Source organism: Cyprinodon variegatus, unplaced genomic scaffold (assembly GCF_000732505.1).
Source record: "Cyprinodon variegatus isolate N-32 unplaced genomic scaffold, C_variegatus-1.0 Scaffold399, whole genome shotgun sequence".
NCBI classification, from domain to species: Eukaryota; Metazoa; Chordata; class Actinopteri; order Cyprinodontiformes; family Cyprinodontidae; genus Cyprinodon; species Cyprinodon variegatus.
In genome coordinates, this window is record NW_015150852.1 from 335,924 (window position 1) to 350,656 (window position 14,733).

The window sequence follows — 14,733 nt, forward strand, 5'->3', positions numbered from 1 at the left end:
GTCTTGGGGGGTATGAACCACTCGCCATGACAGTAAACATGCCCTATGGGTCCTTACTTAGTTCAGAATTTTATACTGTTTTTTTGTTGTTTCTTTTCCGATGTGCAGTTTATATTCTTATTTCTAGGACTTATCAAAGTAGGAAAAACCCAGATGTTGTATCTAACACAAACAATCAGTTTTTATTTGTGTATTTTTTTCTATGTGCTTTAAACCCCCTGGAAGCAAATATATATGTGGTATCTCTTCTTAAATGAATCTCTGAACTAAAAGCGACAATCCGCACTCTGTTTGCCTGTGAAGTTTATTACCCACTAACAAGCTCAGGAAGCCTTTTTAAAAACCAGGCGGGCGATCTATGAGGCGGCTAGTATGATGCAGGATCAATACCAGTCAATTAAAGTAATCTGTCAAGAGGCAGTATCTTTTCCACATGAATTCAGCCGAGACAAGCCACATGAAAAATGTCTTAATCATCTGAAATAGTTACACTGCTGTTAGCAAATGTCCTTCCTTGTCATATTGCTAACGCTGCAACTCACAAACCATACATCAGGGTTTGTTGCTCACCAGAGATCCGGTTCTACAGGAACTTTCTTGGCTCAACTGAGCTGTAAAAAACATGGCTTGTATAAAAAGTAAACATGATCATGCATGTATTATTTTTTTTTAAGAATGTGTTTTATGTGATTCAATAATAGAAAACATCAGAACTGCTATACAAGTTGAAAGGAGTTCATTGAATTTAATCTTAAAAACTTGAGAAGGAAATCTTGACTCTATTTATGATAAAAACCAGAGAGGTTTATCTTCCAGGATCCTGCTTAGATATCTTCAAATAAGTAAAAACCTTTAGGTGGATGTGATACTGCATGGAGTGGAAGTGTCTGCTCCTCATATTGTTCCTTTAAGGAACTCAAATATTGCTTTAAAATATTTGCTTAGTTTTTAACTGATTCTAAAATGTCTGTTCAGCTGACTATGTTACCTTTGGGAATTTAATTTAATAAACCTGAAGAAATAAACATTCAAAATATATATATATATATATTTTTGCTAAATTTGTGAAATTTTTAAGCTTTACTTTGGTAACAAAATCTGTTGATTTCGGGAGATTTCCAGATATTTGGACAAAGCATTATTTCTGCAGCTCCAAGTAGGAAAAATAAGGCTGTTTGAGAATGAATTCAGCCTGAGTAGTTTCATTTCCCAGAAATCCTGCTTAGCACTGTCATACTTCCATTAGTTACAGTAGTGGGGCTCATATCGATTTTAGCTACAGATTTCCGCTTCAAGCCAGGTTTGCGTCAAAACGATTGAGATGTTTCACTCTCACCATCTGATGCTCCTTTCTGAATGCCTCATTTCCGGACTCTGTGTTTCAAAATCCAACTTGTGCTGATAGTTGCTTCTTAATTTCCTGCTTTTCTTCTGCACGCTCTCTGGGAAATATATCTGTCATTTATCATTTCATCTCTCCCCCTGACAAATAAAGGATACGTGCCGTAAAGAAAAAAAAAAAGGAGAGGAATGTAATGAGACAGAACATGTGGTGTACAGCTCATCGCCGCCGTATGTATTCTGCAGCATGAGCTGTTGTCTGGTAGACTCAAGAGAGGAAATAAAAGGCTAATCAGTCATTAAACATAATTATCTCTGTTACATCAACCAATGAACACACACAAGACTGATCTGTGTCTGTCGCTCTCTTCTAAAAGGGCTTTAGCATCTTGTGTTACTGTGGATAAAGGTCTGATGTCTCTCATGAATGAACCCTTTGGTATTAATTCAAACTGTCCAGCCAGATTTAAAAACAGAACCTGGGAGATACTGTTGTCTCCCTTTCTCTGTAAATCACTGCCTGCCTTGTGGTGTTGGCCTAGATCTATAGTTTTAAGAATAAAGTAGGTGATACGTGACCTGGAAACTGGGAGCGCCGCGGAAAAGCTCCTCAGGCAGGATGAGGAAATCATCAGATTAACAGTTCATGCTTTGAGGCGTTGTGCCTCAAAAGAAATTTCGCTTTGAAGAAACCTTTCACAAGTGTAATACTTTTAGTTGGTCTTGATCTATATTTTTTCAGACTTCATGAAATTATTTATAAGTTTTCCTTTTGATTTGTATTCTGTAGAAATAATTCTTGTGTCTGCTTAAATCTAAAATACAAATAATTCACAGTTAGTATAAAATAGATCAAGAAACATAAGGGACAAAAAAAGTATTATTTGTAGCCCACCCTGTTATTCATCATTTCTTTTAACTGAATCCAAAAATACTAAAGAAAATCGTTTGATTTTAAACTAGCATTTAGCTCTATATATAATTATAACAGCTAAAAAGCCATTTTTTGACACTTATTCATTTTTTCATCAATTGAAGATCAAAAATCTTGTGTTAGAAGTTTTTCCTCCTTACTGCTATGATTGTAAGATTTGCTGTAAATCTTTAGTCCTCCTAGCTTTCTCTGTCTTATTTAAGCATGCAACATATTAAGCCAAAGACATGATGCTTAATGGGTGAACATTCAGCCAAAGTGGAAAAAAAACACATGAAAAACAGGATGTACACACATCACACTGGTTTAGAAGTAGAGATTCTGTCATGATATTTTTTTGGTTTATAACTGATCTTTTAAATATTTTACTGGCGGAAAGCTTTTAAATTCTTGTTCTATTATTGTTGCAAGCCAAAAAGACATTTTGTAAATTGACTTTGGAGTCTAGAAATTAAACTTGAAAAAAGTTTTAATCAAAAAAACGTTTTGAGTGTAACTTTGCTGTTTTTTCAGATCTCTTTATTTTAATTTTTTATTATTTATTTGTAATTTTTTTTATGTATTTTATTTTTTAGATTGTATTTTAAAATAATTCTTCAGATTGTATATTTTCATATTTTTTTCTTTTCTTTTACAGGTTTTATATTTTAGATTTTTTTTATATCTGTTTTTCATATTGAGTTTTACAAACTGCACTATTTCTCAATTGCGTTTCACAGATCATATTCTCCTCACTTCAAGCCTAATTCAAAACACTTGCTCTTGACATGTACATTGACCAATACAATATTTTTGCTAATATCCATGCAGACCAATAGAAATACTTTTTGCTCCTCTCTCCACTGGTAAGCCCGGCCCCAGTAGTGAAGAGAATGGCACTAACACTCTGTTTGCACGTTCCTGCAGAGAGTCCGCCACGTTAAGTGCCATCCCAAACCACATAGTAGGTAGGGCAAGTGGACCATTCAGCCCTTAAATAGTGAGTCTGCATGGCCCAATCCCAAAGTAGCCCCCAAACACCAACCTTGAGCACTAACCATCTTTTTACGCATCCCTGAGGAGGGTCCACCACACTAAGGGCAGTCCCAAACCACATAGCGGGTAGGGCGAGTGGACCGTGCAGCCCTTAAATAGTGAGTCTGCATCAGTGCAGACTCACTGGAATTTGGCAGCAGGCGTAACAGCAGCCTGCTGGTGGAGGAAACACCTGTATTTAAATGTAAGTTCCACCGGTTTGCTGCATCTTTCTCACAATGGCAGAAAATCACAAGTTAAAAAAAATTAAAAAGACGTCCATTAATTCCTAAAGGGGAGGACCTCTTTGTAATAGCCCACAATAGACTGCACACATTTACTTTCAGAAAAGGGTCAAAATGAGATGTTATGTTAACCTGCGTCATAGAGCTGCAGCCACACTCATGCAGCGTCACTGTGTTGCCATAGGAACGACTGCTTTCCTTATCCTTTCCCCCTAACCACTAACCCCTAAAGTACCCAGTGTCACTCCCAATGAAGTCACACTTGCAGCTGTATAAGGCGCCTTGATTGAAGGTGGTGGTGGTGGGGGATGGGGTATAAACGAGAAAGGGGCCGCCTCTTCCCTCCAAGGGAAACCAGTGGTTGCTATGGCAACACTGTGATGCCCCATGTGCATGGCTATAGGGTGAAATAACGTCCAACATTTGCACCTTTCGTAAAACAAATGTATACGGTTAAATAAAACTATTTCAAAGAGGACCTTCCCCTTTGGAATGAGTTAGTTTTTTTTTCATATTCCTAACTTGTAATTTCTCTTAGTGTGACAAATAGTCAGCAAACCAGCGGAACTTAAATTTGGATGCACGTGTTTCCTCGGCCATTAGGTCCCAGTTACACCCGCTGCCAAATTCCAGTGAGCCTGCACTATTGCATAATCGCTGTTTAAGGGCCGAATGGTCAACTCACCCTACCCACTAGCTTTGGGACTGTCTATAACATGGCAGGCCAGACCCTGGGGTTGAACGCGCAAAAGTGCTTAGAGTTAGTGTTTAGTGTCCAGTTTAGGATTTGATCCAGCCAATGTGATCTGCAAAACTTCAATTTGCAAAACAAAATATTTGAAAAAGTTAATTTTTATATTTATTTTATTTACATTTAAATAATGTAGGCCACTAGTGGCGCCCTAGTGGTCAGCATAGGGCTTTGAATCCTGAGGTTATGAATTCGATCCCCCACTCCCACAGACTGCCACTCTGGGTGCCTGAGCAAGACCCTTAACCCCACACTGCTCCTCGGGCGCCGCACACTGGCAGCCGACTGCTCCCCAAGGGGATGGGTTAAATGCAGAGAATTCATTTCGTTGCTCTGTACTTGTGACAGTGGAATGACAATAAAGTTGAATTCTATTCTATTTAGTATTTGAGCTGATTAGATTTCACTAAGAACCGCATTCAAATAGTTCTTTTTCTCTAGCCATCCTATCATGGATACTATCAATTCATATTGGGAGCAGAGGTGGTGTCACTGTAAAATAAAGTTCCATTATTTTTGAAGCTTAAAAGACTTAAAGAAGAAATAATTTTTTTGTACTGGGAAGGAAAGCCCTTTGCTTTCTGAGTCTATGTATGTGTTTGTTGGTGCGTGTTGCTGTGACTTTAGTGCTATAAGGTCAAACACTTTTAGCCTCCCTGAGATGAGGAGAGAAGATGAGAGTGAAGGAATAGAAGAGAGTGTGTGAGGAGGAAGGATGAAGATGATGTCAAATCTCCACCACCATACACACATAAACACACACCTACACACACGCTTTCTCGTATGTGGTGCTATAAATAGAACAGGAGAGCAGCTGGAATTACAAGTGAGGAACACACACACATATACACAGTGCATTGAAATGCACAATGATTTCCATTTTTTTTTCCATCTCAAACTCCTCCCTCTTTGCTCATTTATTGAATCTACTCCTGGGCCATTTCCCTAACAATGCCTCCTGCTGCAACATTTTTCCCCCCTTATCGCCAGTTTGCCGTTAATATCTGATGCCAGATGCTCTTTTGGAGAGACACATGGGAATGGAAATGACTCGAAAAAGGAGAGAATATGATGACTTGGCTCTTGGCATTAACGTCCCCCACCTCCGTGCTCTAAAGCAGCAGAACAATTGCATCTTTGCTCTGCCTTTCCTTTCTTGCATTATTATTCCTCCGGACTTCATCCTTTTATTGAAATGAGAAAAACCTGCCTATGTTGCCCCCTTTCCTTTGGATACCCTTCAGAGCAGTCCTTGTGGACAGCACACCATTCACAGCTATAAATAACTTCCCTCTCCTCTCTCTCTCTGTCTCTCTGTCTTTTCCTCCTCACCCCTTCTCTTGCTGGCAACACCCCTACCACCCCACCCCTCTCTTGCACATCCTCAGGCACAGCCATTTTTTACCAGACTTGCTGTCTGGGGCTCTCCCTGTCGTCTCTACAGAACTCCCTTTGCCTCACCGGCTCCAGTTTATAACCTGACAAGCATGAATCTATGCTCTGCCTCCTCACCCGCCCTATATTGCACCCCCCACAAACACTACATGGTTTGATGGTTAATAGATCAGAAAGGGGGAGATATCTTCGCTTTAGTTTGAAAAGTGCTGCTTATATTGTAAAAAGTGATGGGAAAGGTCAAGGCCAGTTGGCAATTTATTTGATATTGGCAGTCTTTTTATCCCTCCTCTGTCTTTTTGCTCTACAAAACAGCGTCTCTTACTCTCTGGGTGCAGCAAAAGCTTAGAACTTACCCTTTTATTTACATCTAATAATGAAGTGAGAAAAAAGATGAACTCCTGAGCGTGGCACATGGCGAGGATAGAGCCCTCAACACGTCTACAGAGGCTTCAGTCCTGGATGTAGTCGTCCTTGGTTCTTGACCCAGAGACCTTTGCTGCTTATCATCCCTCCCTCTCTCTCTGAGAGATTAGAGATCAACTTTACAGTCCCTACTGTCAGGAAGTACCTAACCATCCTATGGAAAAACCAAATTTCAGTTGCTCGTATATCAGTCATCTCAAGGCACTTTACAGTTCAACCAAATCACACAGTCAAATTGATTCAAATTTTTCTATTTTTCTATAAGGAAAACCAGTTGATTGCATCGACTCATTGACTCAAATGCAATCCCTCACACTAAGCATGCTTGTAGCGACAATGGAGAGGAAAAACTCCCTTTTAACAGGAGGAAACCGCCAGCAGAACCAGGCTCAGTGTGAGCGACCATCTGCCGAGGCCGACTGGGGATGTATATAGGATGTATACAAGCAGATGTATACATATAAGTTATGAAGTATGTATAAATAACACTTCATAACATATATGTATTAAATAACCATGAGATATGACAGCAAATTTTGATAAAAATTGTAATCTTGACTCAGATCAGAGAAGTTGCTTAGGGTTACAGAAGGCAGCTGCTTACCAGCCGGGCTCACTTCATGGGAAGTAGCCCTGACAAACAGGTAGAGAAGCATTTTATACCTCAGTCTGCAACCTCATCACATCGTTAAATCATACACATTTGCAGATGAGTAGAAATCCATGGCTCCAGCCTTATCAAAATATTACACTTTGTGCTTAGCTGAAGGACACCGCTCTCATTCCATTCCCAAATCCCTGCCATGTACAGAATGAAGATTATAACTGTGGATCCGGACAGAGGAACTGTCTTAATTAGATAAACTACTTGCGAAAACATCAGTTCTTACATGCAACAGGCAGCTAATATTAAAGTGTAATAAACTTCACAAATCATCAATGATAATTATCCTAACAATCCCCCTTGAAAATGTCACCTTTAAACAAACTATTAATGTCTATTCATGACCAGAATATAAAAAAAGAAGAACAGTTTAAGTTTAAGTTGACTAAAACTTTAAACAGAGTCAAGACCACACCACCCAAGACCGATGAGTACCAAGACAATGCCAAGACCTTTAGAGGCCAAGACCAAGACTATATAAGTTCTGGGTCTTTGGCTTCTAAAGGTTATATTCTTGTCTTGGTCTTAGCTTCTAAAGGTCCTGGCCTTGTCTCGATACATTTTGGACTTATTGTGGTCTTGGCTACAACCCTACAATCACGATCTAGATATCAGAACCATAGGAGAGAGTAGGCTGGTCAGTATACTCAGAATTATGCAGGACATCTGTCTTGAACTTCTCACTTGAATCAGGAATTCCCCTTTGATCTGGTGAGGGGAAACCCACACTTATCCAGTCCAGAATCTTGGCCATTGTTTTTCCTAAATTTAAAAGAAAATCTCCTCCTTTGCTGCTTGCCATTATCTAAAGCTGACTCAGTAACTTAAGATAAACCAGTTTAAACCTCAGGTGTATGATGTCCAAAAGCTGTCCTCCCTTTATCCTTCCTGTTATCGTCTGTTTTGTCTCTTTCTCCTTGTCTAACTAGAATGAAAAGTATGACATGTTGGGACAAGTCTTTAACATGTCTTCCATTTTAATGGACCTTATTCCTCAGAGTTATGGCTGACCTCTTATTAATAGTCTATGAGTGTTGGTCGAGGCAGTAGACCATTCAGATTGTCTTAAGATGACATGTTCTGAATTGGCACCTTGTAAATAAACAGAAATTAATTGAAAATAATTGCTTTATGGTCACATTTGAAGTATTTTTCTTTTCCAGGCAGTCACCGGAAAAGTCTTTTTCTATCACAGATTTCTTACATCCCTGTGAAATACTCGTTGGAACTTTTTGATGTGTAGCTAAATGATTGGCTCAGACTCTTTTCATAAGTGATCAAAGAAGGGATTACCTTTTCACACAACAAACAAATACAGATGATGGTGTTTGAAGACATGTTTTAGCTTCTTCTCTTTATTGTAAAGGCTGCAAAAGCCAAAACGATGATCAAAACCATCACTCGTAAGGAGATGCAAAATATAACTGCGATTCTGGGGTAAAAACAAGTTATTTCATGAATTGATGCTTATTAATGTGTTTTCTGGTCTCCTCCCTTCAGATACTCCATCCTGGTCATGGTTGCCCCAGTTCTGCAACCTCAGAGACCTCCGTCGCCGAGCCCAGCTCAGACAGCTGGAGGACTCCAGCGGTAACATGGTCCACATCAAGCAGAAGCTCTACCACAACGGCCACCCAAGCCCTCGACACCTCTGACTCTAAAAATCGATTTAAAAACGAAAGGAAATGAGAATTAAAACTTAGACTTTCCCCCCTTAAACCACCTTGTACCTTCTAAAACACCTTCACTCGTTCCCCCGGCCAAACGTTGCCTCAGAGGCCTGTAAAACTGCCCTCCCTCTGTTCATAGCGTGGCCCTCTTTCAGCCTCTGAACAGGACTTTCTTTTGATCCTAAACCTGTCTCAGCACTTAAAAAAAATTCCCGGAATGAGATTTTTCTTTCTTCCCACTAAAAAAACCTTGTCTTAAGTCTGTGTCCACCACTGTGGGAGGAAGAAAACAATTTTAAGAGTGTTTTTTCTGTATAGAGACATTTTCTGTGTTCATTGTTAAACTTGGCATGCTCTTTTAGAACAGGGTAAAAATGTATGGGGGGTGAGATGGGGTATTTTTTTTCCTTCTTTCAGGTTGGACTTTATTGTTGTAGGGTGGGGCGAATGCAACAGGTGGGTGGGTGGGTTTTTTGTGACGGTTAGACTGCTGCTTCTGTAAATAGGTAAAAATAAGGGGATTTAACAGACGGGGGTGTGTCCGGTTGGGAGATTTTTGTGTGAGTCGCTTCTTGGTAGAAAAACTGAACAAAGTCAGTTTGAGTAAAACGTAGATGAAAAAAGATAAAGGAAAGGGAGGCTGTGTGAAAACGGGATGTGAAAAAATGTGATTTCTGCTAAAAACACTGATTAATTAGCTTTGTTACCTAGTGAAATAACTGAATGTATTAATTTTTCCTGTAAATAACATGAGAGGGAGGAGGGGGTGTGTGGCTGCGGTCAGATTTCCCTCTGCTAAATTCTCATTCATTCAGTTGACACTCGTTAAGACATAAACGCCAAACATAAATGAAAACTCAGTCAACTTATACACGGATCTGCAAAAGTATTCTCACCTCTTAAGTTTTTTACACCTTTTATTACATTACAACAAACTTTAATGTAATTTGCTGGGATTTTATGTGATATACCAACACAATTGTGAAGTAGAAAGAAAGATTACCCATGGTTTGCAAAGGTTTTTTTTTTTATTCTTTCTCTGTAAAATCTGTCAAAATTCTTGTGACAGAGGAATGACCTGCAGTAAGAACAAAGGACGGGTACTTAGCTTTCATCTGGTTTAATATTTTTTATTATCAGCTTTGCAAATATGGGGACTGAATTTTTTATGAGACCATCTATGAATATCGCTTTTTCATTTTCCAATTGAATATAGGTCTAGGGTTTGACTAGGTCCCTTTGACACATGAATGTGCTTCCATTTTAGGTCAAAGTTTTGATAATATGTTTTAGAGCAGTCCTGCAAATTTTAGAGAATTTTTTGCAGTAACACACCTGAGTCAAACAACCAGATCATTAGCAGAGAGCGTAACTGCATACTGAGGTGATTCAGCCATTTGATTCAGGTGTGTTGGACAAGGGAAGCATCTAAAAGTCTGCGAGGACTAAAATTGAACACCCCATGTAGAGATCTCCTGTAGATCTGCATGTAGAGATCTCCTGTTTTTTTGTGCTTAATCACACACACAAAAACATCCCAGTAAAATCATTAAAGTTTACAATTGCAACATTATAAAGTGTTGTAAAGTTCAAGTTAATCCTATAGCAAAAACATATACTTTTAGTTTTTTATGGAGTCATGTTTTCAAATTGAGTTTTCTTTATCCAATCGAGTCACTCACCAGGAACAACCAGCCTATCAGCAGAGGGAACCCTCGCCCAGTCGCCCCCTCCTTGCTGCCCTCCCCCTCTCTGTCCAGACATTGCTGTTGTGAGGATGAAATGTCTGTTTTATTAAAAGTGCCATTGAAGCACAACAGTGACCCCTGATGTTTGATTGTGTTATTCCACCTGTATGAGTTAGACAACCTTTATTGTCGTTTTGTATATACAGTGTGTACAAAACAAAATTTCGTTTTGTACAGCTTTCATAACATTTCAAATTCCTTAAAGTGCAGCAGTGATCACATGTCAATGATGTGGGAGAAAAAAAATCATGGTGCAAAAAAAAAAAATAAAAAAAAAAAAGGATTGATATGGAAATTCAGAGCATTAAATATTTATGGTGCAAATATGCAGAATTTTGGATTGGAATTATCAGTTTGATCTGGAGTCAGTGTCATGATTAAGAGTTTTCACAACATTCAGCAGTCTGATGGTGGTGGGGAAGAAGCTGTTTCGGAATCTGCTGGACCTGCAGCAGAATCATGTGAAGGACTTACAACCTGTAAGGGGTGTACTCTGCTTCCTGCAATTCAACCCTGCATATATAAGATTTAAACACTGGACAGATAAGTGGAAAACAAGATGTTTTTGACAGTTTTTAAAAAATTTCACGACTAAAGAACATAGAGGAAAATATAGTTACTGTTATGACTTTTTTTGGATCATACAAATCTAGAAAATAATGACAAATCTAAAATTCCAGTTATTAGGCTTTAATCTGACATTTTTTTTAAAATCTGCTGTCTTTACACCCTTTTCTCTTTTCTCTCATCTATTTTTCATCTAAGTCTTAAGTTCGCTCTAAATTTTCTCTCTTGTATTCCTCTCATTCTCTTGCTCTCCTTTGCCCTATGTCACTGCTTCTATAAAACATACTTGTTTGAACTTATTAACCACCTTGAACTAGGCTATGAGCTTAACCAGCATGCTGATTTTAGACGAAGTGAAAGAAATGTCTCTTTTCAAATGTCATGTTTCATCATCATCTGGTTCTGCTGGAGGTTTCTTCCTGTTAAAAGGGAGTTTTTCCTCTCCACTGTCTCTACAAGCATGCTTAGTGTGAGGGATTGTATTTGAGTCAATGAGTCGATGCAATCAACTGATTTTCCTTAGATAGAAAACTTTAAATAAATTTGACCGGATGGTCTTGTGAACTGTAAAGTGCTGTGAGATAACATGTGTTGTGACTTGGCGCTACAGAAATAAAGTGAATTTAATTTAATTTCAACACGTGGAGCTACAGACAGCTTCACATGTTGGCAGAGGTGAATAAGGTACCTAAAAAATAACTAAGAAAAAGCAAAAGTACCTTAATAGAAAAGTTACTTTCGTAAAAGTAAAAATTGATAACAAAAGTAGAAGTCAGGAAGGTCGTCACAATTACTGGCAAAGTAAAAATACAATTTTTTTGTTTTACATAAAAATGAAGCAAGGCAAACTGTTTTTTGTTGGTCCCTTTACTTTACTGGAGTAAAAACAATGGAGGTAGGATTTCCCCTGGTATCCCCATGGTATCAAAAAATCAACAACTAAAGAGCTTGTGTCAAAATAAATTACAAGCAAAACAAATACATTTCCCTACACGACAATTGCGCAGAATGGTTTAGCTTGGATTGATCAGTTTTTAAGACAATATTCAAAATGAAATGTAGCAGTATGAGTAACTTTCTTACACCTCTACAGAAATAAAAGCAATTATTATGTCTGAATTAAAACAGGTATGCTCAAAAAACCTGATTCTACATTTAAAAAAATCCTTTGATTAAAATTTCAGTCACATTTTAATTAACGTCTCTAAATTTAATAGTCTTGATATGTAAAATTACTCAGTAAATTACAGATCCTTAAAAATCACTAATCTATTGGGTGCTAGGATTGATTATTTTTAACTCAAAGACATGGAGACAAAACCACTTTGTGGAAGGGGGGGGGGCATAATCTTTTAATGATAAAGAAACACATTTTCTGTGCATAATGAAGATTCCAAGAGTTGTGCTTTCACCTAACATTACTATAGCATCATTATTTTTTATTTATTTCTAATATATTTTTTGGGGGGAGGGTCATCTTTCTGGAAGGTGGGTTTAATCCTGTGGTATCAAGGTTCATCTACCTCTCCTCCATAAAATGTTGCTATATGTAGGGGGGCTAAGTTAGCTATGATGTGTCTATTAATCAACAAAGCAAATGGAAACCTCCTTTGTATATGATGCATTTGTAATAAAAAATGCAGAAAAAATATATAAATATATTTTTAGATGACATTTTGGATACATATCACATTAAGTTAGCATCTGCACTTAGGTTTGGTGGCACCTTAACCTACAATCCCATTTCCAATTTATCCCAATCTGTGTGTTAGACTCATCCTTACTTTGACTCCTGAGGATGCCTAACACTACATACAGTTTTCTGTATACCATTTTAAAAATCAATCAAAACACCCTTTGTTTTTGGATATTTTCCACCTGGACCTGCTGTGCTTATGCATCGCAACAGAATAAATCTGTTAAAAAGGAAAAAACATAAGCATAAACCTGTATTGATTCTGCAAAATAATCCGTCCTCACACCTTCCAATTCAAACCAACTAAAGCACTCTGTTCAGTGTCTCTTGGTACTGAAACTACTTTTCATTAAAGCAACCAGGATAACTCGGAAACCAATGTGGCTACAGTATTGAACGATTTATATACACAACTGTGCAACCTGAGCTGGAGAAGCCGTCTCTAGAGACCAACGCTTTCTTTTGAGCCATTAATTAACTCAACGAGAGCAGCATTGCCTGGATGTTAAAAGAATGCTTAGCATCTCCTCACATGGGACACAGATTTATATAAATATGCAGTCTTTTCCTTAACAGTTAACTCAATGTATTCAGTCTCATGTAATAAGATATCAGTGATATTTTTTTAGCTGAGTTACTTGACAATAAAAGTTTAAATCCTTAGACAACGATGTTGATGCTTTTCATGAATCTGAATTTGGCTTTAAATCTGACACAGCAGTATAATATGTTACAATGGCCTAGTCAAAGTCAAGTATTATTTGTTCCATTCCACATTTACACCCTGTTTGGTATAAAAACTAAATAAATTACATTATATTTTGTCCGCTGAGTTAGACAAAAAGGGGAACCTTTGAGCTGTAAGTAAAAAAATGCTTCCTTTAGAAGTCCTGTTGTCAGATACTGGAGAGGAGTGCTCTAACTTGATCAATTTTCAATGTTTTGGAAAGGAAAAATAATTTTAACAACACATAATCAAAATGCACTTGGCACAGCAGCTGAACTCCCTCCTGCAGGAGTGTATCATGTAGGAACAACTTCATGCCGCAGGCAATCAGGAGAACATCAAAGAGAATGAACTTGCTACCTCACATCCTCCTGCAGGCTTTAATTTGATTGGATACTAAAGTAACAGAGGATCTGCTTCGCATACCACATCTGGTTAGGCTTTGAGACATTCTGGGGTCAATATTTCAAAGACAGTACAGAGAATGTTAATGAAACCCAGAGGCGTAGCCAAAAATTTTAATAGGGGTGGCCAGTCAAAAACCAATGTAAACTGAGGGGTTGCCGAATACGGATAGGCGCCAGAACCTCAGGGTCCATCTACACTGTTCCAACAGGAACGAGCACAACATTCATATTTTCTAAATAAAGTCAAATTATACCTTTATGCAGCCTTTTGATTACAAATAGATGCATATATTTAAACATCCATGCTGTCTAAAGAAAAGGTATAGTGGACAAATGTCTGGGGCAAACATCTTTTCCCTTGTTACTTACCTACTTTTATCAAAAATAGTTCTGCATTACATTAATATTACATGTACTAATATCTACATTAAATGGATTTCTAAGTTATTATTAAAGTTATTCATCTATGATTTCAACGAAAACTCCTTGATGACTTGCAGGTACATAATTTTCTCTTTACCCCATATAACACAAAACTAGAGTCTTAAAAGAGCATGCATTTTGTATATATCAAATTTAATGTTAGTATTTTGATGTGCATAATTAACCACAGCGTTTTAGTTGCCAAGTAACCATTAATATATGAAAAATTAAAATGTTTAATAAGTTTAAAAACATTCCTCTTGATAGTATTACTGCAGCCACCGTCTGTATTAGAGGGCGAAAAAAATGGTAGGGGTTGCCACAGGGTTGGCCAATGATTGGCTAAGGGTGGCCATGGGCACCTCTGGCCCCCCATCTAGCTCCGCCCCTGATGGAACCTCATGTGGAGGAAGGTGCTCTGGTCAGATGAGACTGAAATTAAACAGACTGACCTAAATGGAAGATGTGTATAAGAATAAATATTTGTTTTTTCTGTCATGATGAGAGAGTTATTGTGGCAACATTTGATTTAGAATGTAGAGAAATGCATATTTTAAAGGAAAATAAGTGCACATAGTTAACACCTTTGGGAAAAACACAAGGACCTTTAAACTTTTCAAAAAAAGTTATAGGTGCCAACAACATCCTCAGAAGGAAACTGCAGTATTCACAGTAAATGCAGCTTGCTGGGGGTGTTTTTGTGTTTCTAAAGAGGGGTTTGTGTG

At 37.9% G+C, this 14,733-nt stretch overlaps 1 protein-coding gene across 2 annotated transcripts in view; it reads left to right on the forward strand.

The window, feature by feature from the left end:
* Positions 1 to 9,901, forward strand: part of tmem240 (transmembrane protein 240) — a 35,912-nt gene extending 26,011 nt beyond the window's left edge. For both annotated transcript variants that reach the window (XM_015387584.1, XM_015387583.1), the window contains exon 4: positions 8,271 to 9,901. In XM_015387584.1, coding sequence (XP_015243070.1) covers positions 8,271 to 8,425 — 155 coding nt within the window. In that variant the 3' untranslated portion in view covers positions 8,426 to 9,901. The remainder of the gene's footprint in view (positions 1 to 8,270) is intronic.
* The last annotated feature ends 4,832 nt before the right edge of the window (positions 9,902 to 14,733 follow it).